General features: G+C 50.3%; 6 protein-coding genes across 6 annotated transcripts; 2 read left to right on the top strand and 4 right to left on the bottom strand.

Annotated features, from left to right (window-relative positions):
• Positions 1-699: 699 nt before the first annotated feature.
• On the top strand, positions 700-1568 carry N7484_003777 (ATG3/ATG10 family protein; the record flags this gene model as incomplete). Its single annotated transcript, XM_057114197.1, has 3 exons — positions 700-822; positions 1107-1322; positions 1374-1568. The coding sequence occupies 3 exons, from the start codon at positions 700-702 to the stop codon at positions 1566-1568; spliced, it is 534 nt and encodes a 177-aa protein (XP_056974337.1).
• Positions 1569-1688: 120 nt separating this feature from the next.
• Positions 1689-2352, bottom strand: N7484_003778 (U2 snRNP complex subunit MSL1; the record flags this gene model as incomplete). Its single annotated transcript, XM_057114198.1, has 3 exons — positions 1689-1967; positions 2022-2235; positions 2291-2352. The coding sequence occupies 3 exons, from the start codon at positions 2350-2352 to the stop codon at positions 1689-1691; spliced, it is 555 nt and encodes a 184-aa protein (XP_056974338.1).
• Positions 2353-2646: 294 nt separating this feature from the next.
• On the top strand, positions 2647-5480 carry N7484_003779 (Lipase class 3; the record flags this gene model as incomplete). Its single annotated transcript, XM_057114199.1, has 5 exons — positions 2647-2869; positions 2923-3509; positions 3564-3785; positions 4106-4396; positions 4461-5480. 5 exons carry the CDS (start codon positions 2647-2649, stop codon positions 5478-5480), a joined length of 2343 nt encoding a protein of 780 aa, XP_056974339.1.
• Positions 5481-6164: 684 nt separating this feature from the next.
• Positions 6165-8145, bottom strand: N7484_003780 (uncharacterized protein; the record flags this gene model as incomplete). The annotated part of the gene is made up of 4 exons (XM_057114200.1): positions 6165-7109; positions 7170-7352; positions 7406-8046; positions 8097-8145. 4 exons carry the CDS (start codon positions 8143-8145, stop codon positions 6165-6167), a joined length of 1818 nt encoding a protein of 605 aa, XP_056974340.1.
• A 2361-nt stretch (positions 8146-10506) lies between these two features.
• N7484_003781 (ECM29 family proteasome component) lies at positions 10507-16219 on the bottom strand (the record flags this gene model as incomplete). Its single annotated transcript, XM_057114201.1, has 3 exons — positions 10507-10877; positions 10932-11190; positions 11312-16219. 3 exons carry the CDS (start codon positions 16217-16219, stop codon positions 10507-10509), a joined length of 5538 nt encoding a protein of 1845 aa, XP_056974341.1.
• Positions 16220-16724: 505 nt separating this feature from the next.
• N7484_003782 (3CxxC-type zinc finger protein) lies at positions 16725-17213 on the bottom strand (the record flags this gene model as incomplete). Its single annotated transcript, XM_057114202.1, has 1 exon — positions 16725-17213. One exon carries the CDS (start codon positions 17211-17213, stop codon positions 16725-16727), a length of 489 nt encoding a protein of 162 aa, XP_056974342.1.
• Positions 17214-17592: the final 379 nt, after the last annotated feature.

Below are 17592 nucleotides of genomic sequence, written 5' to 3' on the forward strand. Positions count from 1 at the left end.
GTTGAGAATTGAGCGTGCGATTGGCGGCTGGAGGATCTCCGCACGGAAATGATGGGAGAAGGATGATGTTTCAGATTGGATGAGCTCAGGATCGGTTGGCCCGGGAGGGACAAAGAGAAGGAGGTTACGTCAAAAAAAAAAAAAAAAAAAGGGAAACTCTAGATTCCCTTTTGTAGGTTGTCGTGACCAGGTTGTTGTTGGGGTTTCTCGTATTGCTCGTGTCTTTTTTTATGTTCTTCTCGTTCCCCCTTCTGGTTGCTACTTCCTGCGTAGACTTCAAGGGTGAACCCCAAATTGCGCCCAAATTATAGATTAGGGTGAAACTAAAAGAAGGAGGGAAGTGATGCAGAAAGTACTAACTATAAGGAAACAAGGAAAGACCTGCAAGCGGAACAAACTGTATACTATCGATCAGGTCAGATGATTGGTTCGGCCTTAGCCGCAAGCGGGAGTCATGGGTACTTGCCTTTACTAGCGGTTCACTATGCTAAGCCTTGTACCTCGCACCTGGACCCAACAACTTACCCGCCTTCATCCCAGAAAACCTGATACAACTCCATTGTCTCCCGTCTTCGTTAAGAAGCCACGGAATCACTCTACTGTACTACTCTATAAAGCACCCCACTTGACTTCCCCCTCTTTTCCACCCCACTTCGTCCCCCTCTAAACCTGCAACCGGACGTTGACAGGGGGTTCAGGATGGTACTGTCCGTCTTTCCATTCCTGTTGCCGGCCGAGTTTGAGAGCGCGTGTCGAGATCTGGCCGATCGCTGCACTTCAGCCCAAAGTGCCGGGGGTTGGTTCATTCGACTTGTCACACAGGTATGGAAGCTCTAACTCCCCCTCTCCTTGCCTAGTGCATATGGCAAATATATTGCCAATGGCTTTTCTGGAAGTATGATGGAATCCGACATCTGACGTAGAGATTGGTCTTTTCTAGAGTCCTAGCCTTCGCATAACAAGATACATGGATGTCCAGACCGACCCCATCCATGTAGATCCACATGAGGCTTACATGATACGGATGGAGGAAGAGGATCCGGTCGGCAATGCTTCCCCTCTTATTTAGGAATGATCTACGTTTACAGGTCTAATGCTCTACACAGGAGGCGCTGGTTCGTACCGGTCTCAACCCAAAATTACAGGTAGATTATGATATTGTGCTTTCCCCCACATATCAGGTCCCTGTGTTGTATTTTGCACTGCGATGGCACCATTATGATGGCCCGGTGGGGTTGGATGCCGTCTATCGTTATGTGGTCCCGGAGCAATACCAAAGAGAATTGAAGAGTGTGGGAATCATGGGTGGGATCAGCTTTGGTGTAAGGGTGCTCTTTCTTGTGAACACCGACCAGGAGCTCATGTCTTCGTAGTATCATCCAGAGTCGGGCTCTCCGGCCTTCTTTGTTCACCCGTGCAACACAGCCGACGCCATGGCGCAGGTGACAGACGCTCGGAGCGCTACTGCTGGGACGTATCTTCTCATCTGGCTCGGCCTCGTAGGTCATTGTGTGAACCTGCACATCTCACGCGAGCTGGTGACCTCTGATAGTGCCGGACTATCCTGAGGCTCGATTCAGGGATTGCAGGTAAAAGGGCAAAAAAAAAAAAAACAAGAACATGGTGAACATCGGGAGCTTTGGTCGCTCCCCCGGGGCCCAGTTGGGCTCTTCCCCCTGGAATACTCTTTAATCTTCTTCATCAGATGAAGCTTCCATGGGCACATCGCTGTCTTCGTCCATTGGAGCTTCCTCTTCATCACTTTCCTCCTCGCGGGCTCGCTTGGTTCCGTGCGACTCTCCATTGACCTCGGTCGGTCGTGCAGGGACTGCGCCCGGTGGACCACTGAAGATAGACTTTTGAAGGTCAGTCGAAACTCCGCTAGGTCCGGCTCCTGCGGCGGGCGCAACGTATGTGCCACGCAGTCGGCCAATGACGTGCGAAGTTCCCTTGCCATAAACAATTTTCTATTCGCCATTAGCATGACAAAACGTCGCGATTTCATGGCACTTGCAACCCACCATCTCCTTGCCGAAAAATTCAAATCCCTGGAGAGCGCGCATCGCCTGTGTGCTGGCTTGAACATCCTTAAACACAATATGAGCCTGACCACGCATTTTGCTGGTCTTCATGGCTACGACGTCGAGGATGGTACCGTAGGTGGAAAATAGGGTATAGAGCGACAATCGCAGATCGTATTTGCGGAGCCTGTCTGGCAAATTGGTGCAGTAGAGTCTATGAATCTTTAGCTTCAAATGCCATGACAATCGCGATCACAGGGCAAGCTCACGTTTGGTTGGGAGGTCCAACAGTCTTGGCGTCCAGACCTCGAGGAGCCGCCTTCGAAGCCATTTTGTGTAAAGTGGTAGACGATGATTTCTGACTAATGTTATACTGGCATGAAAAAGAAAGAGAGGGGCGAAGACTGCGCCTAAGGGACAATGAAGCTCAATGGGAGAATAACGTGCCTGTAAGAGTGGATCTCTAACTGCGAGAAAACGAACGCAGTCATGTGATGTTTGACATAATCCCCCCGTGGACCCCCCCGCGGCGTCATCGCCAGCTGTTGATTACCTCCGCATCTATCCGTATCCTATTTCTGCCCCATCGACGGTAGAGAGCTCCTCCTGTCGTACCTCTTGAACAATGGCCTCTCCTCAGGTTCACCACCTTTTTCATGCTCCCATTGCAGACCACTCCTTCTCGTCCGACCGCCAAACCCTTGCCGTCGCCCGCGAAAACAATGTGGAGCTGTACCAGACATCAGGCAACAAGTTTGAATTGAGCGATGAACTGAAAGGCCATGAGAAGACTGTCACCAGTGTGGACATTGCTCCCAATAGTGGTCGTATTGTGACTTGCTCTCAAGGTCTGTACACATCTGTAGACTGGACTTGTAATGAGAGCTGACCTGTATTGTAGATCGCAATGCCTATGTTTGGGAGAAGACTCCTTCTGGCTGGAAGCCTACTTTGGTCCTCCTTCGGATCAACCGAGCTGCAACATTCGTCAGGTGGTCTCCCTCCGAACAAAAATTTGCCGTCGGTTCCGGAGCCCGTGTCATCGCTGTTTGCTACTTCGAGGAGGAGAACGACTGGTGGATTTCGAAGCACCTAAAGAAGCCCATTCGCAGTACTATTACCACCCTGGCCTGGCACCCAAACTCGGTTTTGCTCGCTGCTGGGTCCACTGACTCGCATGCTCGAGTCTTCTCCAGCTTCATCAAGGGTATCGATGAGCGCCCCGAGCCCAGCGCCTGGGGTGAGCGTCTGCCTTTCAACACCATCTGTGGTGAATACCTGAACGACTCCGCTGGCTGGATCCAGGGTGTCGCTTTTTCCCCGAGTGGAAACGCTCTTGCTTTCACTGGACATGACAGCAGTGTCACGGTCGTGTACCCCAGCGCACCGGAACAGCCACCTCGAGCTATGCTGAACATCTCTACCCGCCTTTTGCCATTGAACAGTCTCATTTGGAATGGCGAGAATGAAATCCTTGCTGCTGGTCACGTAAGTTTTTCCGTATGTATGCGGATGATTTGAGTACTAACATCTTTGATATAGGATTGTGAACCATTCCGCTTCCAAGGCGATGAGAATGGATGGCAGCTTGCTGGTTCTCTAGAGAAGTCGACTGGGGCTGGGGCGGGTCCTCGTGAGGAGTCTGCGCTGAACATGTTCCGCCAAATGGATCTCAAAGGCCAGTCTCAGGTGGACACCAAGCTGAAATCGACCCACCAAAACACTGTGAACACCCTCCGTGCCTATGATGAGGCTAACGGACAGGTGCGCTCTTTCAGTAGTAAGGAATTCCCTCCCCTAATACGTCTTTGTCAGATCCCATTCTAACGCCACACCTTTAGCGAGTGGAGTTGATGGCCGCGTTGTGATTTGGTCCACCTAGGCTTCATATAGCTAGATCCCCCAGTCTACCTAGAAATAAAGAGATAAAAACACCATAATATGCCCCCCGTTTAAAGCATGTACATACCTATCCCTCTCAATCAGCACTTTGCCATGCCTCTTATTAGTCAACTAGTTAGCTCCTACCAGATCATTGCGTAATCAGGTACCTGGGTCTGCAGATCGTTTACCTAAGCATGCAGCTCCCCGGATTCTCCAACCCGAACCTTGATTTGTTCACAAGACCTGAGTTCTTCAACTCAAAGAACATGCTCTACCATAGAGTTCTTGCGCTAATACATTGCCTATGGGTGGTCGTTTGCATTGCATCGTCCCCAGATGAACCACAACCTGCCCTAAATGAGTTGTTCAACTCCCTCGAGGAGTCGTCGAGACTAGTAGACATCGCATACTGTGTGGGGACCACTGGCGTCCAAGAGCCATTCCAGTGCCTCAGCCACTGTGCTGAATTCCCAGACCTACAGCTACTTACTGTGAGTCTTCTTGGGGAGAAGTAAAAGTGTGAACCCAGAATAAAGAAATCCTCACATCCCATAGACTTGGAACACTGGCATTCTCTTATCCGACTCATGTGGGTACATGGCAGTCTCCCACACACCCGGTGCGAAACGCATAATCCTGGCCTTCCGGGGAACCTACTCGATCACCAACACAATCATCGATCTCTCGGTATACCCTCAGGCCTATGTACCTTATACAGGTGGCGATATGGGCGACGAACCCGGAAATGGATCCGGTGCCGCGCTCCGGGGTCCGAAGTGCGAGAACTGCACTGTACATGCCGGATTCATGACATCGTGGTTGAACACCCGCTCTGCAGTGTTTCCACAGCTACGAGCTGCTCGTGAGCAGTATCCGGACTACGAGATAACCCTAGTCGGGCATTCCCTTGGAGGAGCTGTGGCCGCTTTGGCAGGGTTGGAGATGAACCTGATTGGGTGGAGCCCATCTGTTACGACATTTGGGGAGCCGATGGTTGGTAACCAAGAGTTTGTGGATTTCCTTGACAAGCAGTTCCAAATAGGAAGTCATCACGTTCCGGGTAGTGACCGGGTGACCCGACCATTCCGTCGAGTGACACACGTCAATGACCCCGTTCCCCTTCTCCCGCTCCAAGAATGGGGCTATGCTGCTCATGCCGGTGAAATCTTCATTTCAAAACCAGATCTGCCACCTTTCATTGAGGATCTTCAAATATGCGAAGGGAACCAAGATCCCAGATGTATTGCTGGCTCAGGCACCTCTGCCCTTCTATCGGATATGTACCAGGATGTCAACATCCCTCTCGATGTTCTTAGTACCCGCTTGGATCCGTGTCCTTTACATATGGGACCGTCAGGCACAGATCCAGGGCACCAAGTTCTCCTAGGAACGCAGGAAGATCGAGTCGGAACAGCAGACTGTGCCTCCCATGATGCGACAGCTCCACTCTATCCTCTTCGTTGGGACTGGTCTCTTATACCAGCCCGATATCGTCTCTGGGAGCTCTTCTACGCACATCGGGACTACTTCTGGCGCATTGGTTTATGTGTCCCTGGGGGAGACCCGACCGGGTAGAATGAGGTAATATCTGAACATGTATATTCCTCATCTTGGTTTGATGACTTACTCTGATCTACTTTAATGATATACACAATGACGTGGCTTACCTCCAAGGTTCGTACTTTTGAAATGGACTCTGCCACATATTAGCAAGGGGATTCATCATCACTGGCTCGTTCCCCTGTCCTTCCAATTTGGTGGCGTTGGGCATGAGCCTGTGTCTGTGGCTGGCTGGGATATAAGCAATGTTGAATAATCACCAAATGTCCTCGTAATCGGTCTCGGTCTCGGTCTCGGTCTCGACCCCAAAGGGATAATAATAGAAAAGAATGTTCAAGGGCCCCAATCTTCAGGCGCCTAGTTGGGCGAGACGCCGATGCAAGTGACGGAAACGTGATAGTTACAACGCTTTAATCTGGTGTGATTGATGTTAACTTCAAGATGTAAGGTTTTGAAATCCAAGTGTAAAGAAACCGAAACCGCAACAAGACTGGGTAAACCAAAACGTATAGTGACATTAGATACATAAACATACATCGATCATCAATCATGCATAGAGAGACAGAATACAGCGCAAATAATACGAATCAACAAGTACAGTGCCCACCAGGTATGCCCACAAGATATGCGCCAGTTCCAAAGAAAGAAAACCCCCAAACAGAAACAAAAGAACCTTTCACCCACATCCCGTTCCCAGCCCTAAAAACCAAAATTGACCATTTGTAGCCCTTCCTGGGCCATCAGGTCCGCCCAGTCCAAATCCAGAGTGTGCCCAACGCGCATCAGACGCTCCAATTGTCGCTCGTAGACCGTCTGCAAGATAGCGCGGGTTGTGGCTGCGTTCCGACCCATGCCATCCTCCTCATCCTCCATACTTGTCATCAATTCCATGGCCATCATCTTGAGACCACTAGCCGATGCAGTGGCACCGGCAAGGAAGAGTGGAAAAACAAGGAAGTGCCGGTCAGCACGGCGAGTATTTGTCGTCTGTTCCGCAATCCGCAAAATCTCCGAGGCGTGATGGTCAATTTCTCCATCGGGGCTGAACTCCGACTCTAACCGTTGACCGGACCACATGCTACTGTAGGAGAACAAATGGCAGACATGAAACAGGGTGGCAGACTGTTGGAGAATCTCCTGAGATCGCCGAGGAAGGCTTTCTTGATGCTGGTGGTACCAAGCGACGTCGGGGGCTTCCCACAAGCGCCCGAAGGCTTGGCGCAAGTCGCGCACTTCCTTTGTGCGCTGGTCGAAATCTGCGATGGGCAAGGTTTGCTTCTCCCGGCGGAGCTGTGCTCCGAGGAAACCTAGCTGGGTGGCCAGTCTAAACGTATCGGCATAGAGGCGCATCATGACAGGCAAGCTGTCATGTTCTTCGGGATAAATGACGCTGAAGCCTTCTGCGACGGAAGGGTAGAGGAGACATTCGGATCCCGGGAGTATCTGGTGATCAATGATAGCCCGCACAAATTCGCCATCTCCTGCCCCACTCAGTAGAGCGTACAGGTCAATATGGCAGATCCACCAAATGATGAATGGGTGGGGCTCGCGGCCAAAGTGATTTCGACGCAGGAAAGAAATGTGAAGTAAACGAGAGATGTGATGAGACCAGAGATTTGAGCCATGGGGTTCGGCGGCGGACACCTGTGAAGAAAGTCAATTTATGACATTCGAGCAATAGAATATCTAAAATGATTTATTTACCTCGTAGATCAAGAGTAAAAAGTGAGTCAGAAAGAGGCCATCGGAAACGAGATCCTCGCTGTTGCGCAGGCTGGTCTGGAGCGAAGGAAATGCTTGTTGGTAGTACTGCAACGCGTCGACACTCTGGCCAGTGCCACTGTGCGAGAGACTGAGTGCCGAGACAGCCATGATGGCATGGGAAAGCTGGAAACGATGATCAGTATGCCAAAAGATCATTGACTAGAAGTCGGACTAACCGGAGGGAAGAGAGCAGCTTCGCGCTCAAGGAAATCCACGCTTAGTGTCATACCACTACTCTCAAGCCCAAATGAGTCGTCCTGTTCACGATTATGTGGGAACAATTGTTTCCAGACAACATGACGAAAATGAGAAAAGAGCACATTATCCTGACTTTCTTGGTCGAGGTATGCATCAAAGAAGGATAATTTCTCGTCTTCCAGGATGGCCGGGGAAGGAAGAGAGTCAATAATGGGGGATAAGGAGAGAGCACAAAAAGGATCAGAGATCTCCGAGGTTGGTGAGACTCTTGATGTTCTGCCGGCCGAGGGAGAACGCCGGGCCACATCCTCGAATGTCTTCAGGATGACCACGTTGGGATCATGGGTATTGTTGTTCGACATGTGTCCTGTGGGACTACTCGCCACGGAGCTACCGATTTCAGTGCTCGTGACTATCGGCTTCTCCATTAGATCATCTGCGTATTCCGGCAGTGTGGAGAAGCTGTCTGGAATCACGACCACATGGTACGTGCCCGGGCTGGAAGCTTCAGCTTTTCTCTCCCGGTCTTCATCGGAGGTAAGTAGAGCAAAGGGCGGAAGGGAATCCCTCGGGGAAAAGTAATCCGATCGATTGTCCTCGCTGGGGGTTGGGGAGGAAACTAGGTTTCATGTTAGTGGAGATCGCCGAGTCAGGCTGCGGGTAACTTACGATCCCAGATGTGGTTCCCTTCTGTCTTCACATCGGCCATTCGGCCCATGATGCGGGGAGTGTCATCCCGAAAAGCCAGGCGCGGCCGGTAGTCACAAATATGGCCGAGTCGAGTACATTGCTGGGAGAATCATGAGTTTAGTGGATTTGGCAGCTCGAGCCGAGGAATGCCTACATTGCATTGTGGATGTCCCTCATCACATTTGACTGCCAAGGAATGTTAGCCATAATTCTTGACGGAGATTGGAGAAAACGCCCTTACCTTTTCGACTCTGTAGGATTGACCAAATTGTCTCAATTAAAATGGTTCCTTTACTTTGGGGGGGGGGGGAGAGGAAATTCCAAATTTGACTCACCCGACATGTCCTACAGATTGGTTAGCCGCTGTACTGTTTTGCCAAGCGCGGTAGAAACATACCAACAACCAGTTCTTGATCGCGGGGGTAAACGTATGCGCGGGGGAGCGACCAAACTCTTTTCCGGTTTCCCAAGTATCTCTTCCTTCGGGGCAATTATGGGGAGTCGCAGGGGTCTGCTGGAGGCATGGCCTCGACGGTTTTGCATCACCAGGCTGGTGACCGTCATAAGGCTGACTGAGTGCCCTAGTCCAATGAATCAATAAGTTTAAATGTACAAGCAGACGGGATTGCAACACCTACGGGTAGTGGTAGATGAGTGGAACGTTGGACGAATCGAGATGATCGTCAATTGCGGGGAAGGAAAACCAATTGAGGAGAAGCTTCACAGCGCTGAAGAATTGAATAATAAGAGAGAAAGAGAAAGAGAGAGAGAAAGAGAAAGAGAGAGAGAAAGAGAGAGAAAGTAAAAGAGGGAAGGAGAAAACAATAAGATGCTATGAAGTGAAGCTGGGGAAAGGGAAAGAACCGGGGGAGGGACGAAGGGTTATGTAGGTTCTCACATCACGAGGAACGGGTGGGTTGGTGCATCACGGAGTATGGCGCAGCCCTGTTCCTATCTGGCTTGACGGGTGGCGGGAACCTGTGGAATCTCCTCTGCAAGTACCGAAAAGGAAAGGGGGAATGGGTTGGGAGAGAAGGGAATGGAACTAGGTGTAGAGGTCACAGATCGGAAAGAAGGCGTCCAGGGAAACACGATCCGGTTCGTCCGGGGGAGACAAACCAGAAAAAAAAGTATTAAGAGAAAAAGGAAGAAAAATCCCCAAAATAGTCAAGATGGCATGCAGGTGCCAACCATGTGGGAAGAAAAAAACGAACAAAAAATAAAGAAAAAACTATATAGCTATTCTTACAACCAAGCTAGTGGTTCCGGATGTGGAGGTTTGGGTACAAAGGAAGTATTTGAAATCTTGGACGGGCTGGCTGAAGAGATACGATACCGGATCCGAGGACCAAGGGCTAGGGACAGATTCGCGGGGAAAAAAACAACAGTGAAAATGAGGCTAAAAACAAATTAGAAAAAGAAAAACACCCAAACAGACCCGAAAGTCAGGAAAAACGAGGAAAAAAAACAGAGCAAGACGGAGGTGGATGGGGCTAGGCGGGTCTACCGGGTCTAGGCTTTCAAGGCTGGATGGAGGACCCCCTCGCAATCAGGGAACTCCCCGTTTCACTGTGGTATTGGTCGTATTGGAAGGTATTCACGGAGGAATGTTCACAGACAACGCGGTCTTCCGCCAATCACGATCTGAACTGATTGGTATAGATCCGATATGGTATAAGATACGAAGGAACTGAATCTAGATCACCATGCCCAACACCTCCCTGGATCACTTGAGCCATCCCTCGGTCACTACAATAACTGCCTAGGGAAGATCTTGAGATAAGATGCAAACATGGGGAACATATATATAGAAAAGTGGTCCCTGAGAAGATCGGCGGTTCATAGGATTTTCCAACGTTCTGGCGGTTTTTTTTTTTCCCTTGTTCCGATTCCAGTCTAGCGGTAATCATCTGCAGATTTAAAGCTTCCTGATCTCGCCACGGACATGCCCGAAGGTTAAGCGAGTGGCGTTTCGACTAGCTTCTGAGGTGCAGAAACATGATTCGCACTCGCCTTCTCTTTTTTGACTGGGCCCCGCGATGCTATCGGAGCAAAAGATCGAATCCGTCGGGCTGTTCCCCACTTTTCTCGCTCATCGGACGAATCCTTAGGTCTCGGATGTCGAACACCAACCATGAGACGTCCAAATGATGGAAAAAAAAAAAAAAAAAAAGAAAACAAATTTACAGAGAACCAAGAAATAGTATGATCCACGGTCGATCCACCATCCACGTGGTTTTTATCTTTCGGTTGGGTGGAAGGTGGAATAATCAAAAATAAATCATATTCCCCAATGGAATAAACTGATCACCTCATCTCAAATCGCTAGGAAACTAAGCTAGTGGTTCCCTAGTTCCCATGGCACCCTAAAAATGGTGTAGTTGGGAATCTACACCAGCGCCTGGGCCTCATCGAGGATGCGTTGGACCGTATTCGATCGTTCGCTGGCCCTCCACCCCCGGAGCATGTCACCGAAGGAATCCGGCACATCGCGTACTACAGGTCGCAGTTTCAGGTACACTAGAATGGCTTCTGCACGACCCTTGCGGACCACTTCAACTGCGTTCCGGTCCTGCGTGAGCAGAATTGCCAAATCGTTCATCGGCCCCGCCAGAACCTGTTCACCGGGCGCCGTCCACCCATCCAGTCGGAGAAAGAACGCTTGGAGCTCATGGTAAACCGTGCTGACGACCTGTCGTCCCCCGTGGGTCAGGGCCTGGTCCAGCGGACCGATCACCTGTTGTATGTATCCTCCCAGCACTGTGGTTAGGCTTAGCTGGGCCGACGCTAGGGGGTTCCCATAGGGCAACTGACCTTCGCCCGAACCGGCCGTAGCGGGGTTCAGACATTGCAGGAGGCACTGCACACACGCCGCAAGGGTGTCATTGGAGTCTGGCCCATTCCCGGAGTCTATCTCCATCCCGTCCTTGAATTCCTCAATCACGGGGATAACTATCTCAAGGGCCTGGGGCATGAAATCGACGTCGCGGACTTGGGCAATCTCACCCAGAGCCCGTAATCCATGCGGCCGATATGCGGCGTTGGCTCGCTTCGCTTCGCGGATGGCGATGGTCTGACTCCCCAACTTTCGTTAGCTTCTTTTCTTTTCTTTTCTTTTTCCTTTTTTCTCCTCCTGTCTGACAACCATAGATAATAATACTTTTAAAAAAAAAAAAAAAGCCTAATTCACCCACCTTCATCAGCTCGGCTTGGTCCGGCCGGTCCATCCATAACGCTTTGCCTTGACGGGCAAATTTAACCAGTGCTGTCAGAACCACTTCTTTCCCCTCCCAAGTCTTCCCCGCCAAGGCCTTTTCCAGTACAGGCCAAACCAATTGTGCCGTTGGGAGATCAATCTCCACCTCTAAAGCAAGCACTGCCTGTGCCATGGCACGTGCTGCAGTGTGCTTGATGGCCCACCGTGCCGAGTCCAAGTTGTCGGATACGAGGCTGACGATCTCCCGGAGGTACAAAGCTACTGCGCGAGAGCCACCCACATTGTCTTGCCACGTCTTTTCAAACTCTTCCTTCACATGCTCGTCCGCGTCATGTTTGCAGACAAACACAAATGGGAGTGCAGCCGTAGCGAACGCCATGAAACGATCGTTGGAGAGTTTTGACGACGAATAAAGAATCTCCGCCGCCACCGCCCGAGTAGTGGCATCTTCGGCCTCGAGATAGAGAGTCTTGGCGTAGTCAATGGTTTTGAGGACCCGCTCATCGGACGCCAGTCGCATAAGATACCCGAGGGAGGTACAGTATGACGCACTGACGGTCTCGTTACGGTCCACCACGTATTTGCAAAGCACCTGAATGAATCGATCCGCGTAAGGACGGAAGAGGAGAGCCTTCATGCTCAGCAGGACCAGAACCCGGCTGCAGCCCACTTTAGATGGTAGACCCACGGCGGAGCGAAGAACCTCTTCTAGTTTAGGAGCCAATTCTTGCAAATTCGTTTCATCCAAGTGGTCAATCAAGTACCGCTCAATGACTTCCATCATCGGCGATGTCCGAATACTTGAGAGCCGCATCTTGTCAATTTCCTGGCCCGTAAGCCCATATTTATCGGCATTGAGATGAACGTAGTTGACGGCTTGGGGCTCAAGAGAGCTGAGGGAGCTCAAGAATTTTTCAAGAATGCCAGGGACAAAGGGGTGAAGATGCGTGCCAGAGCTTTTCTTGATAATTTGCACAAGTGCACCAATCGCATATCCTCGCACGTCCTCCACACTGGAGTCAAGACCCTTGTCACTAAGGAGGAAAGGGATGGCACTGTTGAGTAGTGCCCCCGCTCGCTTCTCCGTGCCGCTTGTCTCAAGCGTGCGGATCACGGAATTAGTGATGGTCTGGCAAAGCTTTAGGGCAGCAACTCGTACAGACTCCTTAATATCATCTAGAAGTCTGAACGCTTTACTATAGATGTCATCGAGATATTCAGCGTATACTTCCGGACGGCGGCCTTGAATTAGATCAGCCACGGCGGCACAGCTTGCTTGTCGAACGCGCCACTCGCGCCCCTGAAGCATGCTTTTCAGGAGATCCTCCATGATTGGTTTAAAGTGTGTGTCGATCACAACGGTAGGATCCTTGACGAGGGCTTGCCAGATGGTGTTCATAGACCGCTGTACATTCGGGTTGGGGTCAAAGCGGTATCGGAAAAGCTTGGGATAAATCTTGGGATTTTGTGCCAAGTAGCCATTGACACTGGAGTCAGAGAAGATGGTACTGATCCCGAATCGACCGAATGCTGCCCGATTTGTCCAGAGGGCATTGTTTGAGGCCATTGACATGAATCGATAGACAAGGGTCGGATCGCCCGCCTCGGCGGCCAGGTTCATAATGTCTTTATAGGTGTTGACAGATGAGCCTTCGCCCGTTGGCAGAGCACCGGGCTCAAATAACTGGGTATCTGAGGTAACATTACCACCCCGAAGGTTGGGGCCTGTCGCCGTAAATGAGTCTACCAGGTCACAAACCAGATCATCCTTCAAAGCCTGGTCACCAATCTCGTATACCAGACTGAGACCATGTGCTCCAGTCTCTTGTACAACCTCATCTCGATTTCCAAGAAGGCTTGTAAATGTGGCTTGACACTTGCGTAGGCGCTCCTGCATCTCTGACAGGTGCCCGCAATTTTTGACGAGCGATAAGAGCCAGATGGCGGACGCCTTCCGAAGAGATGGCTTGGGCGCCACACAGTCGGTGATTATCTTGTCACAGATATCGGCAAACACTGTTCGCGGTACATCAGACTGGGGAAATTCTGCATCCACATCGAATTCCTGAATCAGGGCCCGGGAAGCCCACCCAATTGCAACATTACTTAGCGCCTCGCCCACAGTAAATTGAACCTCCGGGCTCTTTATTTCGTGCAAACTGTACAGTGAATCTAAATAATCACCGAGAAGGGGAGAAGCCGGGGATTTACGAGCGAAAGTCAATGTAATGAGACCCAGGGAACTTATAGGCGTATCATTTTCCGACTTCGCATCCTTGAAGAGCTTCTGTTGGACTTTCTTCCAGCCATCCTCTGGCAGCAATTGCAGCGACAGAATACCCGACAAGCCGAGTAGCCCAAGAGACGTCTCTGCAGTCCGCTGAAGAAGGGAATCACGGGAAACGTCGACAATGTCCAATACTGTGTCAATAAATTGTTTGACCTGCATCTCGGGGATCTTATTGAGGAGACCACGGTAGGCAAGTCTGCTGAACAGGTAGGACAATGCTATAACTGCTCCTCGGACACGGAGCGCAGCTTCACCGACGGCCGTATTCCACGACTGGATTGTACTGGCCAGTTGTGCCACAAAGCCTTTCAGCTCATCATCAGGAAGGGAAGGATGAGATGCAAGAATGCCGAACGAGCGGGCTGCCAATTCCTGTATATCTTGGTTATTGCTAAAGATGGGCTTAGTCAAAGATTTCGCCTGGGAAACCAACTTTGCAACAACATCGTTGCTTGTCAGAGAGCAAATCTCCACGAAATGGACGCCACATTGACGTAGACCTGGCAGATCTTCTCTAACTAGCCCCTCAAGCATAGCAGACAAAAATGCAAAGACAGGTTCTTTCGCATTGTTACGAATATACTTTCGAACAGCAGATCGCGCGTCCTCGCTAGTGGAGAGTTGTACCTCAAGCTTATAGTCCCAATCTTCGTCCAAATCAGTCGTAATGCCAGCTGCTGAGAAAGCCTCCCAAAGCAAAGCATTGCGCATGAATGAAATAGCAGGCACAAATGCATTTTTGTAGGGCCCCGTTAGCAGTTGCGACGTGGACAAAGCCTGGAAGGCCAAGGTGTCGTCCTGATCTTCTGAGTTGAGCAGGAAGCGAGTGGCCTCAGAAAAGGTTGGAAACTTGAACCAGGACTCGTCTCGTTTTGGAGTAGCGGCAGTGGCGCTCCATTTTTCATCCTTAGTTGGATTGAGTAGTCGGAACCAGTACGGATGAAGACCTTTCTTGCCCTCCTCCACGATCTCCTGTTGTCTTTCGGGGCCTCTTGCAATGGCCATAAGATCAACCCAACGGGCCACCACATCGTTAAAGGGCAAGAACCGATTCGCAAACCGTACAGCGGCATACTGAACGCCTCGAACAACGGTGAACCCGGATTCCGGGTGAACATCCCCTGGATGCAAACTCATCTGCTGGACCAGAAACGGGCGCAGTTGATTCTGAAAGTCGTGATCATGGCTGTTCAAGGAGGAATTCAGAATGCTCCCTAGTGCCTGGTCAATGCTAACGAATATTTGTGGACTCGAATCGTCGGCACTGAGCGAAGTAAAAAGCCATCGGACCAAATCGAATTCGAAGTTCTCAGCCGTTTCACTTTGAATTTGAAAGTCAACCTTGGGAACCAGAATGCCGATGCTTTCATAGGCAAGGCCTCGGAGGCTCAAATCCGTAGCAGGTAACTTCTGTCCACTCGCACCCGGGCTTGGCCAATTCTGGGATTGAATGAAATCCCTTAAACCGGCGATTAGTTTGGGTGCTATCTGTTTGAGATCCGTTGGGGAGCCCATGCGGACAACCCATGTGGTAAATGTGAAGATCTGAGTTCTTAACTTCGACGCCTGAAGTCCCTGAGCGGACCTTGCGGCGTCCGAAAGGAGTCCATCCTCGATAAGCTTGTAAATCCTTTGGGTATTCTCGGTCGCCTTGATCGACTTCCCTAGGAAAACCAACGCTTTCGCCTGGAGTGGAGGGCGTGCGGGGGGGGCTCCCTGTGCACCAAAATACAGGTCATATAATTGCTGAACAATTGATGGATCTTCAAGATCGATAGCGAATCGCTTCAGAGTCTCGTCGCCCAGGTCAGCGAGGCGGGAGTTTGCGTCCGCAGAAGCGATCAATGAGGGTAAAAATCGTTGGGAATTGGCAAATACTCCGCTTCCAAGGAACCGAAGAGCGATAACTTTAGTCTCGGTCAGATTCAAACCTCCGGGAGCAGCAGGATTCCATGTTTCTTCAGCAGGGACGCCCTTATTCAGAAAGGTATACTCCTCTGGAGACAACCCAGGGCATGTCGGAGCCTCTGGGACCGCAGGAGAGAGAATAAGGAGCTTCCCCAGCCAGAAGGACAGGAATTGGGAGTCTTTGTCGGAAAGATTCAGGCGCTGTTTCAGTTTTTGGTCCTCATCGGATCCCTTGGCTGGTAATTTGAAAAGAGGCAATAACCGCAGGACAAGGTTGAACACAATGGCGCCCTGGGTGACTGATGTTCCGATCTCCGCAATCCCTTGTAGCAAGGGCAGGAGGATCTCGACTCTCGCATCAGAAACCAGTCGGTCGATTCCTTGCTGCGCATAGATCAGATCAAAATGCCGAACCAGTTGAGACTTTTGCTCTTTAAATTGTTTCAACAGTGCTGCGACCGGAAGTTGAATAGTGGGGGCTTTCACTCGAGTGTTGACATGCTGGCAGACGGAAATGACCTTGTTGCGAACCGCCACGCTGTCCGATGATAACTTCAACAGCAATGGAGGCAGATATGTATGAAGTAGTGATTGAAGCTTCTCATCAGTATCTGCCATGGCGATTCGGAATTCCACTTTGCCTATCAGACTCAACTCGCGAGCCTCGGGGCTCTGAGCGTCAGTCATGGTGAGGAAATGAATATTATGATATGGGAGAAGTTGGCATTGACGGGCAAGTGAACATATGAATCCCACTAATACTGCTTTTCCGGAACTTTCCACAGGCAACCATACGCACGTCAGTTGACCTTGCTCTGGGGATACTTACGCGTGGGGGGTGAGGATTAGTCAGGGTGATGAATAATGCCCCTGATGGCCCGATATTCCAGGCACCATCACCCAGCTTGTCAATCAGCCTCTTGTAGTGTCAATATCGATTTCAAAATATAGCAAACAGTCTTCGTACTTTCAATAGTCAACTTTAGTTATTCTTTTCATCACCCAACCTCCACTATGGCCGTCAGTCTACATTGTCGCCCCGGACGGGGGAGTAGCCCTGGAGGTCGTATCATCAGGCTTTACTATGAAATGACTCCAAAATACCTGAATATTATGATATCGGTAAGCCTTTAAACCTCAGAGTGTATTGATAAGCTCAGACACCTGCATACGTCAGTCTTGATAAAAGGAACTAGCCATCGAGTTCTCTGCAATGCCCATCTTTACAACCCTCACATAATCTGCTGTTATGTGGAACCTTGCTCTCTTTCTTCAAGTAAAAAGGCGCCTGCACCTTTATTCCACTCCAAACCTTGATCCGATAGGCAACTCGTTCTGCGTAGGAGCCATCCACCTTTGGACGGCTGAGAGCCTCACAGCGCTTGCAACGCTGATGATAAACCCTAGCGTTGTATCGTGACCCGGGGTAGAGTCGGATGGTGATTGCTATCTTTTTGCTCGACCAGCCATTTGAAGGACATGTGCTTGATTTACACGCAAACCGGCCCATGATATTTGTGTCGTATTCTCTTTCGCAGGCATCGGGGTCATCTTTTGGGTGGAACTTGAAATGGCGCAGGTTCGCCTCCGAGAGGATTTCGCAAACGTCGTGGTGTAGATCGGGGTTGAGAGACCAGCTTTTCTTCTCAACTTCGGACCTTTTGGACTTTTTGCGCGCCATTTGGTTGATTTTATGGGACAATATGACTGATATATTGCATTCTCCGCGTGGAAACGGAAAAAGGCCATGGTTATATTTCTTTGTGGGAAAGAGGGGTAGTACTTATGAACAGGCATAAAGAGTGTATGTTTGTATATTGCTTTTGACCTATGGAGCAATTTGCAGGGGTGGCATTGGTGACAGCACTGTTGACGTGTTCATACATAATTTCCGAAGTTCCGGTCACGAAGCTCGTGGAAAAACACCACGTCCTAGATAATGTGGCATTATTGCTATCTGCCGAGTCCGTCAAGACTTGGATTACTAGCAGATAGAGAGTATAAATGAGATAAGCGGGCTAGGGACTATGTACTACATATTGGGACCTGGAACTATACAT

This window comes from Penicillium longicatenatum, assembly GCF_028827895.1.
Source record: "Penicillium longicatenatum strain IBT 33135 chromosome Unknown contig_2_segment0_segment0, whole genome shotgun sequence".
Taxonomy (NCBI): domain Eukaryota; kingdom Fungi; phylum Ascomycota; class Eurotiomycetes; order Eurotiales; family Aspergillaceae; genus Penicillium; species Penicillium longicatenatum.